This window comes from Mus caroli, chromosome 4, assembly GCF_900094665.2.
Source record: "Mus caroli chromosome 4, CAROLI_EIJ_v1.1, whole genome shotgun sequence".
Lineage (NCBI taxonomy): Eukaryota > Metazoa > Chordata > Mammalia > Rodentia > Muridae > Mus > Mus caroli.
Genome location: NC_034573.1, coordinates 101,251,630 through 101,269,105, shown reverse-complemented (window position 1 = coordinate 101,269,105; position 17,476 = coordinate 101,251,630). Strand labels below are relative to the sequence as shown.

General features: G+C 42.9%; 1 protein-coding gene across 5 annotated transcripts in view; it reads left to right on the top strand.

Moving 5' to 3' along the window:
- Osbpl9 (oxysterol binding protein like 9) overlaps window positions 1-17,476 on the top strand; it is a 143,283-nt gene that overhangs the window by 36,896 nt on the left and 88,911 nt on the right. For 4 of the 5 annotated variants that reach the window (XM_021159245.1, XM_021159244.1, XM_029476197.1 and 1 more), the window contains exon 3: window positions 8,873-8,951. In XM_021159245.1, coding sequence (XP_021014904.1) covers window positions 8,873-8,951 — 79 coding nt within the window. Of the gene's footprint in view, window positions 1-8,872; window positions 8,952-9,000; window positions 9,250-17,476 lie in introns of those variants that run through there. The other variant, XM_029476199.1, reaches the window with a different exon arrangement.

Genomic DNA, 17,476 nt, shown 5'->3' with positions numbered 1-17,476 from the left:
CCACACCACTGAGGGGCGTTCCCACACCACTGAGGGGCGTTCCCACACCACTGAGGGGCATTTCCAGCTCCCTTTAGTTTTTACAGACCAGGGTTTACTGATGCCTGCGCTGGCCTTGAACCGTGTGGTTCTCTGCCTCAGCCTCTCGAGTAGCTGAGATCATAGGCTTGGGCTGCCAGGCCTGCCTATAATAAGCACTATTGGTGCAGACGAATCTTGGACTCTGACATTCTGAGAGGCTTAGGAATCCACAGAGAGATGGATTATAAGTCTTATGTACTTAATAGTGAAGCAGTGTGCGAGTTCTTTCTTTTTTGTATGTGTATGTGATTTGCATACATGTTCTCCCGTGTGCAGCGCTTTCTATGTTATTAATAAGGCAGGCCTGTTCAGGTGAACTCTCAGCTTGCCATGCTAGCCAGTTTGCTCCAGGGCTCCTGTCTCTGCCTTCAGATGCTGGCTTTCTAGGCAGAAGAGCGTTCATGTGAGTTCAGGGGATCCAAACTCTGGTCTTGGCAAAAGATCTCACAGTGCACACTTTAACTCCTAGGCAGTCTCCTAAACCTCACGTCCTCATTAAATCAGCAGCAAGAGAGGTGCCTGCATTTGCTGCTGCTTCAGTGTTAAACCCTGCAGGTCCTAGAATATCAAATGAAGAAGAAGCAAGAGATAAATGGCTTGGTCAAAAAATTTGTGTTTGCGTATGTTTCTGTAAACTACACAAGTGGTCCCGGCACGTGGTCATATAAGAGCAAGGAACAAAGAAAAAAGATAGGATAGGCGCTGGACAGTAGGAGAATTAAAGTTAATCCTATTTGCACATAGCATGATTATGTGCGTACAATCCACGAGAACCTACAGAAGCATTGGAGGGATGGCTCAGTGGGTAACAATGTTCGCTGCCCAATCAGATGACCTGAATTCACTTGCCAACTCCCACAAGTTGTCCTCTGACCTCTGCATGTGTGCCATGACACATATGTGCCAACAAATAAAATAATGTGAAAACATTGCATAAACTTTATAACTAGCCTTGAACAAAAATTTTGGATATTGAGGTTACTGGAGAGATAGATCAGTGGTTAAGAGTATATACTGTTCTTTCTGAGGATTGGAGATCAATTCCAGCAACCATTTCAGGTGACCCATAACTGCCTATAATCCAGCTCCAGGGTATTTAATACCTTCTGCTGGCATCTGTGGGCACCTTTTCATATATAGCATACACGCACAGATGCACACATAGATGTAAATATAAATACATCTCAGGAGGCAGAGCCAAGTGCATCTCTGAATTTGAGGACAGTCTGGTCTTCTAAGGGAGTTCCAGATCAAATCATTTGTGTGTCTGTATATGTGTGTATGTATGTGTATGAGTGTGTGTATGTGTGTGTGTGTATATATGTATATATGTATATATATGTATATATGTATATATGTATATATGTATGTATATATGTATATATACACACACACACATACACACACACACATATATATATATATATGCACATATATATAGTAAGACCCTGTCTCAAAAACAACAGCAAATTGGATATGAGAACAATGTGCAAAAGCTAGTAACATTCTTTAATAATTCCTGTAGTCAACTAGGAAAAGAGTTAAAAGAACTATATTTGTAATAATAGGTGGGCATGTTTAAAGGACTTGTATATATGAGTGCACAGTTAAGTTCCACTGTTGTTTCTGTAGCCAGGGACATTGTGTGCTTAGTGTAAAGTGGGAATACCTGTGTTGTGTGTGCTTAGCAGCAACCATGTTCCTTTTAGGAGGTGGGTGAGCAATTTATGCTCTGGAGTGGTCATCATTCCTTTATGGCCTTTGGAATCAGTTTACCAACCTACTCCTCTCTCTCTCTCTCTCTCTCTCTCTCTCTCTCTCTCTCTGCAAACAAAACACATAAAACAACACCTTGTATCTTGTTTTGTTTTGTTTTGCTTTTTTTCTCCCAAATCATTAAAGCAAAACTGATTCTATCTTAGGTTTTTGCATCATTATTCATGTTTAAAGTCTTTCTGTGTGTATAGAAAAAAGAGAAAAAGAAAACCAAGAAATCCATCCACTTGGAGAAGACTCTGAAGCTGTAGCTACTGTCTGCAGCCTGAAGAAGTATGCACTGATGAGCACGCCTCAGAGAAGGCCAGCAGTGGTGCACGCCTTTAATCCTAGCACTCAGGAGGCAGAAGCAGGCGGATCTCTGAGTTCGAGGCCAGCCAATCTATAAAGTGAGTTCCAGGACAGACAGGGCTACACAGATAAACCGTCTTGAAAAAACAAAAGAAAACAAAACCCAAGACATAACAAAAAAGAAAACCTCAGAGAAAAAGAGGCCATAGAAGATAAATATGTTGGGGTCATGAGCCTTAAAAGCATCACAATAAAAGGTTGATATTTTGGTGGGTTAGAACAACAGTTTTCGCTGGGCGTGGTGGCGCACGCCTTTAATCCCAGCACTCGCGGATTTCTGAGTTTGAGGCCAGCCTGGTCTACAAAGTGAGCTCCAGGACAGCCAGAGCTATAAAGAGAAACCCTGTCTCGGAAAAAAACAAAAAAAANAAAAAAAAAAAAACCAAAAAAACAGTTTTCTTGATATTATTTTCTATATGAGTTGCCAAGAGAAGCTTTGCTCCAGAATGCCCCCCCGCCCCCACCCCAATATCAGAGCAAACCCAGAAGGGGAGAGGAAGGGTAGCAGAGAGAACAACTGGGGATGTGTGGATGTGGGAAGGGTCTTGCAACAACCGGTAGCCCTCAAGCAGTTCAGGTACAGAAGTCACTGAGGGAAGTTAGCGCCTTGGGGCTCGGCTGTGGTGCAGTGTGGCCATCTCTGAAACCTGGCCAGTCGTGACAGTGAAAGTAGAAGTCCTTCGTTATTGTACCAGAACAACAGGAATAATTCAGGATTGTTGTGGGCGAACAGGTCATAAAGTCACCTTCTGTGAGATGAAGAAGAGCTGGCGATGTGCTTCTTATACTCAAGGAATGGAAGGCTGAGATGAGTTACAGGTCAGAGGTTTGGATGATCACAGAATCCTGCCGGGAAAGGAATTAGAGAAAGTCTAATTGCTGGAGTGGATGCAGACTCGAAGAGAGTCCTGGCTGTTGTTGAAGAGACTTGCACATGTGCACAAGCAGCTGGGGCTGGTGAAGAGGAGAGAAAAGGTGATAGGGAATGGAGTAAGATGGGTGAAAACCTTTGCCCAGAAAACCATGAGCATTGTTGTAGTGAAGCTGTCAATCAGTGTGAGTGCACTCGCTCATGCATGGAACTTGCTGAGTCCACCTAACACTTGTAAGGGTCTAGAATACCACCCCTGATTCAGGTTTTCTCAGACAGTTCCGTAGACCTCAGAAGATAAGTTCCATGCTTTCCCCTACCCTCCTGTACATGGCCAGCTTGACTATGGTGGAGGTGTGATTTAGAACATAAAAAGGCCAAGAAAAGTAAGAGGACCTATTTTCCCTAATACTGAAATGTAAAAGCTTCTAGAGGCTTCCAGAAAACAGTGCAGGAAAAATATTTCCTTGGTCTTAGGACTGAGAAACACTTCTTGAAGGACACACAGGAAGTACAACTATAAAGTATAAACTGAAGACATTGTAGGGAAGGAATTAAAGTTAAGAACTGTTCCTCAGAAGACAGAAGATGTAAAGGGCAGGGGACAGATACTGTAGACAATAGAAAGAAAACTGAGAATAGAAAAAGATGGTTTGTTTCTTGCGTATCAACATCACTGATGTATCAACAACACTGTGTGTTGTCATTGCACAGAGGATATGCAAATAGCAATAAACATTAAAAGATACCCCATCAGTTACCAGAGAAATGGAAACTAAAACCCCTGTCAGATTTTCAGTGGTCACTGCTGCGTGATTTTAGATGTTCTCGTGAAGTGGGAGTGAGGCCAGCACAGCTGCTCTTAGAACCCTCGACAGTCTGCAGACCACCAGGCTCATACCTCTGATCTAGTAACTCCACCCCAAGGTTTGAGTCTACTAAGCATAAGAAAAGATCAACAGTGTCCAAACCAACATTATCCTGGTGTAAACTGGCAGTATAAATATCCACAGTGAAATTGATGTTTTGAATAGCCAAATAGAAGCATAACTGTAAAAACAAACAAAAACCCTCAACAAACTGCTACCTGCAACGTAGGTTAGTTTACAAACATTTTGTGTGAAAGCAGATTAAGATTCTTGAGTCCATTTGTATAAAACTCAAGACAGAAGGACTTAATAATGTTGAAGAACAGTGTTTATCTCACTGTGTAGAATGGCGATCTGCTTGCAACATCTGTCATCCATCTTGTCTGGCTACAACATCTGCCACCCTGGGGAAGCCCTGGTTGATTGGCCTGTCTGCTCCTTTCCTCCTTTACTGCATCCCTCCCCAAGCTGAGCCCTTGATGACCTTGTCTGGTAGAGGACTGTCCTTTGGTCAAGGTGTATGGGTAACTGCCCTCCCCTGCTGCAGCTTCTACATAAATTCCTTTAGGATAGAGGTGGGTAAAACATTAGGAAGAGTTGCTCTTCACTGACCTTGTACACAGGATTCCTGCATATTCCATTTCAAAGTAGTGTTTTCCAAGTGAGTGAGTGTAAAGTGCTCAGCTCAATGCCCCACTCATTGCACATGTTCATTGATAGCAGTAGCTGCTTTTCTTCTCAGTGGCCAGACAGCATTGTCCTCTGCCACGATGCTTCTAACTTCCTCAGTGACTAAAGGTCTGTATCTGTGCCATCCATTTGCATACCCACCAGCTCTCCCGGCCTACAGAACCTATGAATTACCACTGTAGTTTTTTTTTTTTCTGGCGTTGGAGACCGGACGCAGGGTCTTATTGGTGTTAAGCATTGCTTTGCCAAAGAGCTATACTTTTGGCTCCAGTTATTTCTAAATTTTGCTTAATTTTAATAATTAAATGTAAGTGGTCACATAAAACTGAACGGCTACAGTATTGAACAATGTACAGCTAGGATATTTTCATGGAAAATTAAGATTTTTTTTTTTTAACAAAAAAAAAATGGAGAGGTTGGAGTGTTGGAGGCATGTCCTTGTGTATATTGAAGGACACTCCCATAGTGGCAGATTCTGCCTGGAGCAGGAGACTGCTAGCTAGGTTCCAAAGCCTACAGGGAAGTGGAGTGGACCACAAAGGAATGCTTTCTTCCATATTAGATCAGCAAAAGTTCTTGGGGGGAGACCTCTCTGAAGAGCAGCTGAGGCACAAAGACCGGTAAGGAGGAGTAGGTGACAGCTGTACATGCTGCTGGAGTTCTGTCCAAAGACGACTGAAGAGTGGCCATGGGGTGCAGTGAGGTGGGAGACATGGATGCAGGGATGGAGAGGGGTGCTGCTCTCGGGGACAGGACGGGAGCTAGAGGGAGATGAGTTGGGGGTGGGGTTTGTTTAGGAAGTGATGGAGTCCTGGGTTGGAAAAATGATTTGAAAATGTGAGACTGCTTGCTGTTTTGTTTTGTTTTGGTGTGTGGAAGAAGCATTGAGACTGAGTACATATAGGGTCTCTCTGTAGAGGAGGGGTGAGTACATACAGTCTCTCTGTAGGAGAGGGGGTGATACATATAGGGTCTCTGTAGGGGAGAGGTGAGTACATATAGTCTCTGTAGGGGAGGGGGTGATAAATATAGGGTCTCTCTGTAGGGGAGGGGTGAGTATATATAGTCTCTCTGTAGGGAAGGGGGTGATGCATACAGGGTCTCTCTGTAGGGGAGGAGTTGAGTACATATAGGGTCTCTCTGTAGAGAGTGTATGGTAGGAGTGCAACAGGAGGAGGTTAGCGGAACCAAATTTGAGCAGTCTTGAATAGCCGGGCAGTGGTGGCACACGCCTTTAATCCCAGCACTTGGGAGGCAGAGGCAGGCAAATCTCTGAGTTCAAGGCCAGCCTGGTCTACAGAGTGAGTTCCAGGACAGCCAGGGCTACACAGAGAAACCCTGTCTCAAAAAAAAAAAAAAAAAAGTAATGTTGACTTTATTAGTTTATGGAGAGCCAAAGAAGTTTTTAAAAGTCTGTCTCTTAGAGTCTGTGCTTTAGAAACTACTACTCTGGCAACAAGAAAGACTGGTTTTGAAGGTGACTGGACTGAAGACAGATTGCATTTAGTGAAGCAAGAAATTGGTGGAGGCTTCCATTATGCCAGGAGGTGTGGAGATGGTGAACTTAGGATACCAGCTCTGGGCAGGAGACAGCTCCATGGAAGTTTGCCTAGCAGGTGTGAGGCCCTGGCTCCAATCCCCAGCACCAAAGGAGAAAGAAGCAAAGGTGATCGTTCCAAATGAGCAAGTGTGGAGCACAGTGAGGGGATGAGGGGCATCTGGGTAGCCCTTGTGATACCTGTCTTGGGTGATTAGATGATGGACAAACTTGGATTAAGAAACACAGAAGAGGGGCTGGTGAGATGGCTCAGTGGGTAAGAGCACCCGACTGCTCTTCCGAAGGTCCAGAGTTCAAATCCCAGCAACCACATGGTGGCTCACAACCATCCGTAACGAGATCTGGCGCCCTCTTCCGGAGTGTCTGAAGACAGCTACAGTGTACTTACATATAATAAATAAATAAATCTTTAAAAAAAAAAAAGAAACACAGAAGAGGGCTGGAGAGATGGCTCAGTGGATAAGAGCACTGGCTACTCTTCCAGAGGACCCGGGTTCAATTCCCAGCACCCACATGGCAGCTCACAGCTGTCTGAAACTCCAGTTATTAGGGATAACCCTAAAGAAACCAAGAACCCCTCAGAAGTAGGTTAATGCAGTACAGCTTGGTTGAGTTACAATTTCCGTACTGGGCCTGGGAATGTAGTTGAGTAGAGGACTTGTCTAGCTTGTGTGAAGCCCTGCCTGCATCCCCAGCATCGTATGAAACTGGGAATGATGATGCATATAATTTATCTCATTACTCGAGCTGGAGGCACGAAGATCAGGAATTCAGCGTCATCTTTGGCTACTTAGAATTAGGTCAACCTGAGCTATATGAGAACCTGTATTAAAAGAGAAGAAAATTCACATACTGTACAGTATATTGATTTAACTGTGTGGTTAATGCTTTGGTATATTCATAGGCTAGTGCAACCAGCACAATAGGATGGTCAATTTTAGAATGTTTTCATCACTAAGAAGAAATAAATGCCAGCCAGGCATAGTGGTATGTGCCTGTGATTCCAGTGGGAGACCGAGACACAAGAATTACTTGAGCCCAGGAGTTTGAGTCCTTCTGGGCAAGACTGTAACCAAAACAGCCTCCCTGCCCCTACTTACTAGCATTTAGTCCCTATCCACCCTACCCTCAAGGGAATGCTAGACTTCTTTCCATCTGTGTGTTTGTCCGTGTGGTTATTTCCTTAGTGACAAGCTTCTTTGATACTGTTTCCAAGGTTCCTCCAGGTAGAGAGCACTCTTGGTAGTGTGCTGCACTCTTTTCTTTATCTGTTCTGGAACTGAAGGGCCTTAAAGGCAAGGGCCACGGTTACATGTCTCTAAGCTACATCAAGCAACATGCTTGTCTTTGGTTATTGAGTGTTTGGACCCAGGGGATGTTTGATTTATCAGAATTTCATGAGGTTAGCCTAGCTAATCACAAAGTGAAGTTAACCAGAATGACTGCTCTGGTGGGCGTGAGGGTCGTCTGTGCCACACAAGTGACTGCCAGTTCTGATCCAGCTGTGAGCTTCCTGTTGGGACTAGACTAAGTCTGTAGACATTTCCTTATTTAAGAATGGTGACAAGATTTCTTATCCATTCTGAAGTGGAAGGATAAGTAAGTCAGGTGTAGGAACTTAGATGGAGGTGAGGTTTATCTGTATGGTCTCTGGGAAGAAATCAATCTTTGGCTCTATAGTAGTTTTAGGATAAAAGTAGTTACCCTACACACCACTTCTTTCATGGGATAAGGATTTTGTTTTGATTTTGTTTTTTTTCCTCCAGTCCTCTGTCTTTAACTTTTAAGGTATTTTAATAATGGACTGTGTGAGAGTAATGTGTTCCTATGGTGTGTTATGGCATGTTCTCTAGCTCTTTGGGGATATGCAAGATATTGATTCCTTGAGAATGTTGCCTAGTAGACTTTGATTTTGTATAGCTTCCCGCCCCCCCCCCATTAATTCCTGTGTTTGAATATAAAAATAAGTCAAAAGTTTCCAAAACAGCTAACCAGTGTAGCTCCCTGCCATCTTGCTGCAATTTGATAGTCATGTTTTCTATTAGAAACCATGCACTACATAAAACTTGAGTGCCCTGTGTCTAAATAAGAGAAAACTGTCCCGAGCTCCCAAAACCTCACAGCAGTTTAGTGGGAGGAGGCAGACAGGCGAAAACAGTAACAGTGTGAAAACTGTGGCGCCCACAGCAGCACGAGTGACCAGGCAGCATCTGGCTCTTGGACAGTGTTTTGGAGCAAATGTCAGCTGGTGTTTCTGCACTAACAAGCGCGGTAGAGAGGCACCCGATGCAGAGCACCTGCCGTCTTTGCACTGCACAACAACCTGGGGCGGTGTAGGTTTCTGACACCCGTTTTAGGGAGCAATTTAAAGCTCAGAAGGGCTCGGTGGCTGGCTGTTAAACAGATTACAGATTCAGCCTGTTTGCTCCCTCCCACCGCATCCTTGTCCCTTATGCAAGGCATGGAAAGTCTCCGAGCCTAGTACTGCTAGTGTGCCCTGCCAGCCCTCCTCCTGTAGTTCTTCCTCTTCAAGCAAAACAAGGTTCTCGGATTTCTCTGCTTCGTCTAGCCTGCTTCCAGCGTCCTCAGCGCATCGGGTATTCCAGGGCTGTAGCAGTGGTGAATATTGCTGATGTCATTGTTTGCCTTATTGGGATTTTGCTCTTTGTCTCGCAGGGAGCTGTGATTGGTATAGACGACGAGGACGACAGCACCTTCACAATCACTGTCGATCAGAAAACCTTCCACTTCCAGGGTGAGCGGAAAAGATAGGTTCTCTCCTCAGTCCCACCTGCCTCCCTTCTCTCGTGGGTTGCTTGCTGAGTGACTTGAATGGTTTTGCAACTGACCCTGCATGAACGAGTGCACAGGAACCTTCTGGATGAAGTGGTACTGCAGGTTAGGCAGGGATTTGTATCTGCAGTGGATGCACATTAATTTGAAGCGACTGTGGATCTGGCTGCGATTGGAGATTAAAAATTTACAGGATAAAAATCAGTGAGAAGCGAGAGTAATGGGCTGCTGCTGCTGCTGCTGGCTTATGCTTACAGAAGGTTGCTGATGTTCTTTATCGAGGAGTGTGGTTCTGCCTCTGCATGAAGAGTCTGAAGGACTGATTGGGAAGGCTGCAGTGTTTGTCCGTGTGAAGCTCAAAATGTAAATTCAACTGAAGCTAGAGGCAGCCTTTGCCTGAAAGGTTTTGCTCTGCTTCAAGACTCCAAGTTTGCATTCATTCCATCTGCATTTCTGTGTCTTGTCTGCCAGCCATCATTGCTCTGCCATTATCCTTTCTGTAGTTAATAACTCCAATGCCATCTGCCACTGCTATGTTTCGGCATTGCATGCTATGGCTCACCGGTAGAAGGGGTAAGGTACTGTATGGTTGCTCTCATTCCATCTTGCTTTGAAAGCTCTAAACCAGCAGATGAAAGCTGATTTTAGTGGTCTGGTCCTAAGGACCTGTCGTCTGTGAGGAGTGCCTGTTAGTTTTGGTACTGGTGTTCTGTTGTCTTTTCTATCCAGAATAATGTCTGTTTTAGGTTTAAAGCAATCCAGGAAACTTAGAAATGAGACTATTTGGAGATGTTAGTACTTTCTCTGAACCTGTACGTGTGATCACTGTTGCAGTTGCCAGATACAGATCAAGGTGAATGAGTACCAAGTACAGTTACAGCTTAAAAATGTTGTAGTTGTGAGGTCTGCTGGTGGCCATATGTGCTATGTGAGGGCACTTAGGTCACTGTCATCCTACACTGGGACAGTACATCACAGTTGGTTTTCTTCATTGTCTTGTCTAAGAGATCGTCACATAGAAAGGAAAGATGTTGCCTATGAACAACAAAGACAGGCCAGTGTACTCAGCAGTGACATTTCTCATGTGTCATCATGCTTATCCTTAACATATTAACTGTGTTTGAGAATATTACTTGTTTAGAATTTCTTAAATGATGGTGCTCCCCTGGAAATTTCCATCCATTTAACTTCACAAAACATTTTAATCGTATTATAAGACAGCTCTGATTTTCCGGTTAAATATGCAGTGCTGCTCATAAGCCAAAGCAGGTAACTGGGACTCTTTACTCGAATGGAGTTGAATACTTCAGTGCAGTTCTAGCAGGAGCTGCTGGATGCAGGGCTGCAGCGCAGGGCTCTGCAGTTGCCGGGGAGGCCCCTCTGGGCTCCTGAAGCTTTGTTTGCTTGGTGGAAGGGCAGCCTTGGATCTCTGAGCAAAGGCTCCTTACCTTAAATTATTTATGTCGAACTGACCTCTTTAGCAGTTTTCTATTTATGTGGCTTGCTGATAAAACAAGACATTATTTAAGTGATAAAAATAAATAGGAATTTTCAAAATGAACTCTTAAGTTTCCAGAATGTTAGATTGTTTGTTCTCTAACATTTGTGGGGTGTCACACAGCAGGAACTTATATGAAGAACTTAAATTGCTCATTTATTTAGGTGATTAGGAAAATTACTTCAGACTTAGAAATACTTGCTTAGAAGATCTACAAATTTAATACAAAACATATTCAGTGTTTGATAGAGCTTACATTTTATAGTACTGGAAGCAAATTTAGCTTCATACATATTATAATAACATGTCTGAGTTTTACCTTTTTTCCTGTGCTGAGATAGAACCCAGGGTTTACATACAGCCCTGCCTGGGCTACAGAGTGAGACCCTATTGCCAAAAATTAAAAATAAAAAAGAAAGACAGATAAAAAGGAGTTTTATTGCTATGAAAGCCTATTAGGAAATTTTGATCAGAGAGCGGCGTGATGAGATTCCTATTTTACGGGGTAGCTCTGGCCACTGTCTTGAGAATAAGGTGTGGAGGGGTACAGACCTAGGAAACCATTTAGGAACTCGTTGTAGACAAGAAATAAGGGAGTGCTAGTGTCCATACTGCACCATCGGGGGTGGGAAGGGAGCAAACAGTGGTCGGATTAATCAGCTTTAGTAGCGTACAATTAACATGAAGTAAAATGCATGCCTGAGGGACTGGTGAGACCATGGCTTAGTGGGTGGAGCTCATGCTGCAAAGTGTGATGACTTTGATCCCTGGGACCCCGTTAAAGGTGGCTGGCTGAGAGGTGTCCTCTGGTCCCTCTCACATGCTGTGGTGTTCATGAACTCCCTCTGTCATATGTGCATGCATGTTTCACGTACGCTGAAACACATGGTGATAATAATGATAATGGCAGTAGTAGTAGTAGTAGCAGTAGTAGTAGTAGAAGTGAAAAATTTTCAAAAGACCTTCAGATTAAAATATTTAAAAATATATGTCTCATATAATTCAGTTTTTTATCAGCCTATTTATATATAGCTGCCACCACAATCAACATATGGAACATTTCTGCCACTCCAAAAGATTGTTTCCTTTTCAGACGCCCCCCCCCCCTTCTAAGCCCTGGGCCAGGCGACACCGATCTGCTTTCTGTCTGTAGAGGTGAGCATGCCCCCTAGGGAGCGCCACACAAATGGGGTCATAACATGTGTCCTTGTGTTCCTTTTAGCTCAGAGCAGTGTTTTATAGTCCACCCGTATCATTGCATGGCTTTCTTACGTCTCCACTGGTAAGTCATCTTCTCTTCAATGATGCGTTCATTTTGAACGTTGAGTTGCAGCACATGACAGAAAGGCAAGTTGAGGTTGATTGGGTTTAAAAAAAAAATGGAGATGCCATTAACTAAAGTGGACAGTTCCACTGTTCTACAGTTTGAAGGAAAGGAGAACTTATTGGAGATGTTGAACTTGTAGTTTCTATATGCCATTCAGGGACAATTTCAAGTTAGAAAAATAAATATAGGGACTCATTGGCATAGAGACAGTGTTTATGGCCTTGAGAATTTGGGGATAACAGTAGAAAGAAAAAAGTCCAAACACTGAGCTTTGGGCCCTCGAACATGTACTTTAGAGGCTTGAAGATGAGGCAGAATCAGCAAAAGAGACTGCAACCGAAGGAGACAAAAAGCAAACGGAGCCTGGAGACAATGCTTCTAGGGGGAGAAGGATCTGCAGCAGGTCAGACGCTGCTGACAGACCAGGGAAGCACGCACTAAGAAATGATGCCATAATGGAGTTACTCACGAGGGCGTCTTGAAACCTTGAGAAGAGTAGCTATAAATCAGGGCTGAGTGCTTCAATCTACTGAAGAAATAGCAGGAGCAGAAGAGGGGCCTGCAGGCCTCGGGAGTTCAGGGAGATTTTAATTATGTGTAAGGACAAAGGAACAATGATAGTGTGTTTCTATGTTGACTGCAGTGATTCCATGGAGAGGAAGAGCTGATAATGCTAGAAGAGGGGTGAGGGGTGGGGACATGGGGTGTGTGTATGTTTTGGGGGGTAGTTGGATCAGCGTTCTGGAGAAGGCAAGAGCCGATGAGACCTGAACCAATGGAACCTACAACACAGCTGCAGGCATTGCTTTTGGCTAGGAGGATGGACAGTTTATCTGTGGTGAAATAGCTGTGGCTGGTGATGGATCCTGAACTGACCAAAGTGATGGCAATAGGGAAAGCAAAGAGGAACAGATTAGACAGGTGTAGGAGTAAATCAATGGGAATCGGTGATTGGTTGGAGGAGAATTTAGTCGTAGTGGTATTCTCGGCCTGGTTTATGATTGAACGTTGTCACATATAAAACAAACCAGAAGAGGAGTCTTGATGAACTTACTTTGGAGACACAGAGATGATGGAAACTGAATCTGAACTCCAGTGCAAGTGAAGAGAGAGCATACTATTGTTCAGTTGAGCTAGAAGCCTAAAGCCTGAATGACCAGGTAGGATTAAAGCTAGACAAAGACTGCAGTTTTGGGTCTTCATGTCTGATAATCAGATTTCAACTCCTGGAACCTACATGATGGAAGGAGAGAACAGACTCCCCAAAATTGCCTTCTGACCTCTGCACCTGTGCTGTGGCCCACATATGCACACACACACAGACACATCATCCACATTCAACATGAAATGAAATGTAAGGATAATAATAAAGACTAGTAGTGTGAAAGGGAAAGCTACTGTGCTTGGCCCAGTTGGTCAAGGCTCTGGGAGGGCTTGCTGAACATTGCCAGATTTTCCACTTCTTTCCAAGAGAAGTCAGATTTATTTATTTATTTTATTTTTTTACTCAAAGAGTATGCAAAATTTCCAAGTTTTAAAAAATTTTAAACAGTGTACCTTTGTGAGCTAAATAAAAGCCTTTGGATTAAAACCATGGCAGTAGTATCTATCGTTTATCTAGGAGATCTCAACAAGCAAAGAACCGATGGTCAAACCTCAGATCATACTAGGATGGAATGCCAACAGGCTGGGAGGAGCAATCACAGCAGTTAGGACAGAGGTGCACTTGTATCTGTGTTTATGAGTGTGTGCATGCTCATGTGTGGAAGTCAGACGTCTGTGTCAGGTGCCTCCCTCTATCTATCCTGCTCTACCTTACTTTTTTGAGGCAGGGTCCCTCCCTGAACTTGGTGCTCACACATTGGCTAGTCTGGTGGCCAGGTTAGCAAGCCCAGGGGAACTGCCTGTCTCAGCGTCAATAGTGCTGGGGTTGGATCTGAACTCAGGTCTTCATGCTTTCATGCTTGTGCAGCAAGCACTTACATCTTCCCAGCCCAGAAACGAATCATCTGAAGTTACTGTTTTTATAGATCAAAAGTAGACTCAGACTGGCATTTCATATGGCTCAAAATAATAGACGACAAGATAATCTATAGCTCACCTTAATGATTAGGAAAAGTCCAGTTGTTTGAATTTATATTGCAATAAGCTATATATGTATGTGTGTGTGTGTGTATCTTTGGTTTGAGACAAGGATGGCCTCAAAATGGGCCTGAGAGTGACCTTGAATGACTTACCTTTCTGCCTGAGCTTTCCAGGTGCTGGGATTGCAGGGTGAGATACTATGCCTGGCTTAGGAAATTGTTATCTTTGATGATTTAATGTGTGTAATGATTTATGACATTTTGGATATTGGGATGCTAATTATAGCAATCATTTGTTGAATGTTTACTTCATAAGAGGCATTACTTGGAATTCTACCTGTATTAAATCATGCAGCTCAAAGCTTTACAGAATAATTGCTAGTGCTATTTTTATCTTACAGTTAAGGAAACAAGGGGCTACACAGCACTAACATAAAGCAGAATTGGAAATTGAACGCAATACTCAGTACCCTTAGCTTTTGAGACAGGTTTTCACAAATTCTTGGCTGGCCCAGAACTCGATCTATGGGCAGAACTTCTGATCCTCCTGCCTCTCCATCCTGAGTGCTGGGATTACGGCTGTGCGTTACCTTGTCTGGTTTATGAGATGCTGAGGATCAAACCAAGAGCTTCACGCATACTGGGCAAGCTCTCTTGTATCCCCAACCCTAGCACTTGTTCTTGAGAGATGTTACTAGCTATAGTGAACTATCGTCTTACCAGGAAGGAACTAATGTAAAGTAGGACCTTTATATAACAATGCAGTTTAATGCAATTACAAAATGCTATGCCCTCAATGTTGCACTACTCAGAAGCAATGGCAGCGTGGTGATAGTAAAGCTATCCCAGCTATCAAATTGCTCCTGAGTAACCGATAGGAAGCAGACACTTTTCCACCCACTGTGGACGTTACTTGTGTAACTGCTAACCCGCAAGTGCAGAGAGCTTAGCTTCTTGTTTTAGAGTTGGAGAAAGTGAGTTTTAGGAAGCCCAAGTGGTAGAGCCAAGATTTGTGCTCAGCTCCATCTAGGTCAATGGTTCTTTCTTTCCTTTCTTCCTTTCCTTTCCTTTCCTTTCTTTTCTTTTTTTTTTTTTTTTTTGGTTTTTTGAAACAGGGTTTCTCTGTATAGCCCTGGGTGTCCTAGAACTTGGAACTCACTCTATCGACCAGGCTGGCCTTGAACTCAGAGATCCACCTGCCTCTGCCTCCCAAGTGCTGGGATTAAAGGTGTGCACCACCACTGCCTAGTGAGGTCAGTGGTTCTTAAGTGTGTTTGCAGATAGAGCTTCAGCACCATGGGGGAGTGTGCTAGGAATGCATCTCTTGCCCTATGACTCAGCAGCTCTGGAATGTGTCCTCTCCAGTGATTATAATACACTTGAAAGCTGAAGATCCAGAGTCTAGATAAGTAGCTGTACTTACATACAAGTTTACTCTTGCAACAACCTTAGAATGGTCCTCAATGTATAGATGAGTGAGGTGTAGTGTCAAATGACTTGGTCTTGATTGTAGATTGCCCATAGTGTGCATGGTCTCATTTGTATTGAAGGGATCTCTTGGCTTCAGCAAACCTGAACTGTAAAAAAAAATTTTTTTTTTAAAGGTGAAAACTATGCATCTAGGCATGGTGGCAGGATTGTAAGTTTGAACATAGACTAAATTACATAGTGAGGCCCTGTCTCAAAAACAGGGGGGAGGGAGCTTTACTGAGGACATCTATTAAACAGTACAAACTTTAGTTAAATTTATCTGGCATATTTTATAGTGACACAAGTTTCCTGAGATAAAATATACCACTTTTAAGGATGGAAAAGAAGCTTAAGTTAGAGCTATGTAAGTCTCAGTGGAAAGAGTCATCTGTGGTTGGTCTGATAAACCACTGTTTTCAGCTCAGTCCATTAAAGCCTGATTATTTACTAAAGTGCAACCTAGTGCTCAATACTGAAGGAAAGTATTTAATTTTTTAAAAAGTCCTATTGATCAAGTATATCAGTGCATCGATGCTTCACTGCATTAATACCAGTCAACTTAGCACACACCCCCGTGGCCAAGATGCTTAGAATAGACGGTAAGTCATTAGGCTAAAGCATGGTTATAGGTTTGACCGTCTTCTACTTTGAGAGCACTGTTACCTCAGCATCATCACCAGCGAACAGATGTCACTGTCTTGGGTTGACTTAAGGTGTTTCCTCTGTTATGTTATGTTTCTGATTTTTATGTGGTAATGTTTCCAGTACAAAAAGTCACACATTTCATGTAAAGGAAGTAAAACAGCTCTAATTAATTCTGTAATTAGCTGGTTTAATTTCAGTGGTGCTCGGGATGTTTGTGTGGGTTGATAGAGCTGGATTCCTGTGTTGGGAGTTGGTTATATTGCTGTGGGAGGATTAGATCTCACTAGTGTACCTATGTTCTTCTTAATTTGTTTTCTACTTTCAGTCCTCCCTAGATATTTGAAATTATAATCTTCCCAAGTTTAATTATGAACTCCAGTATAGTGAGTAGCCAGTTAGACCTACCTCTCTAATCATTTTTATTTTTGTTAGTAATTTACATTTTATTCCACAATTCATTTTTCTTACTTGCTAAAATAAATTTTCAATGTGACAGTCTAAGGAGGGTATTGAAAAGATGACGCTAATTATCACTCCAGTCCTTCTTCCTGAAGGGAGGGACAGTGCCATTTCCTTGACCCTTCAGTCCCGTGTATGTTTAAGAACAACTTTTCCTGTGGCTAGTAGTAACTTTTATGTAGCCATGACATACCTGATGGAAACAACTTTAAGGGGAGAAATCTCATTCAGCTCATGGTTTCGAAGGCATAATTAGTGTACCATGCTGTAGAGGGCATGGCAGAGCGGTAAGTGGGAATGGGGTTTATTTGGGTGACTTCAGGAGCACAGACAACTGAAGGGAAATGTGTCATGGAAAGCCACATCTCAGCATGGGCGGTGACTCTTGGAAGCTTCAGTTGCTAGAGCTCCCTGCAGGCAGTCATCAGTCTCAAGCAAGTGCTGCTTATCTAACCTTGGGAGGAGACCTGTGGCTCTTACTTAGTAAGCAATCTTTTCAGTTTGGGACACATTGCTTGGTGTGTGCTGGTGTAGAGAGAGAGTAAAGATTCATAACGAAAGGAACGTTTCTACAAGCAGCATTGCAACTGCTCTACTTTTTTACCACATTATGTAGAAAATACTGAAAATAGAAGCTACTTTGTAAAACCAAAGACAACAACGAATCCAAAGATAAACTATGTTTTACACAATGGACCCTTTTCCCATAGTTAGTATTAAATTTTAAATAGCTATTTCTTTTGTTAAAATGATTATTTTACATACTCCCTAAGTACACCTGCATTACAAACATAGATCAGTAATTCTCAGAACTACCTGTTTCTAGAAGCTTGTTGTAAAGGAAGCACACAACCAGAAAAGGGAGAAAGAAAGAAAGTTTAACCACACACAGGAACTAGCATATCAAATACATTTAACAAAGTAGGAATTCCATTGCAATATCAAGGATTCAAAGCAGAAATACTAACATTACATATAATGTACATAGAATGTACTGCTACATA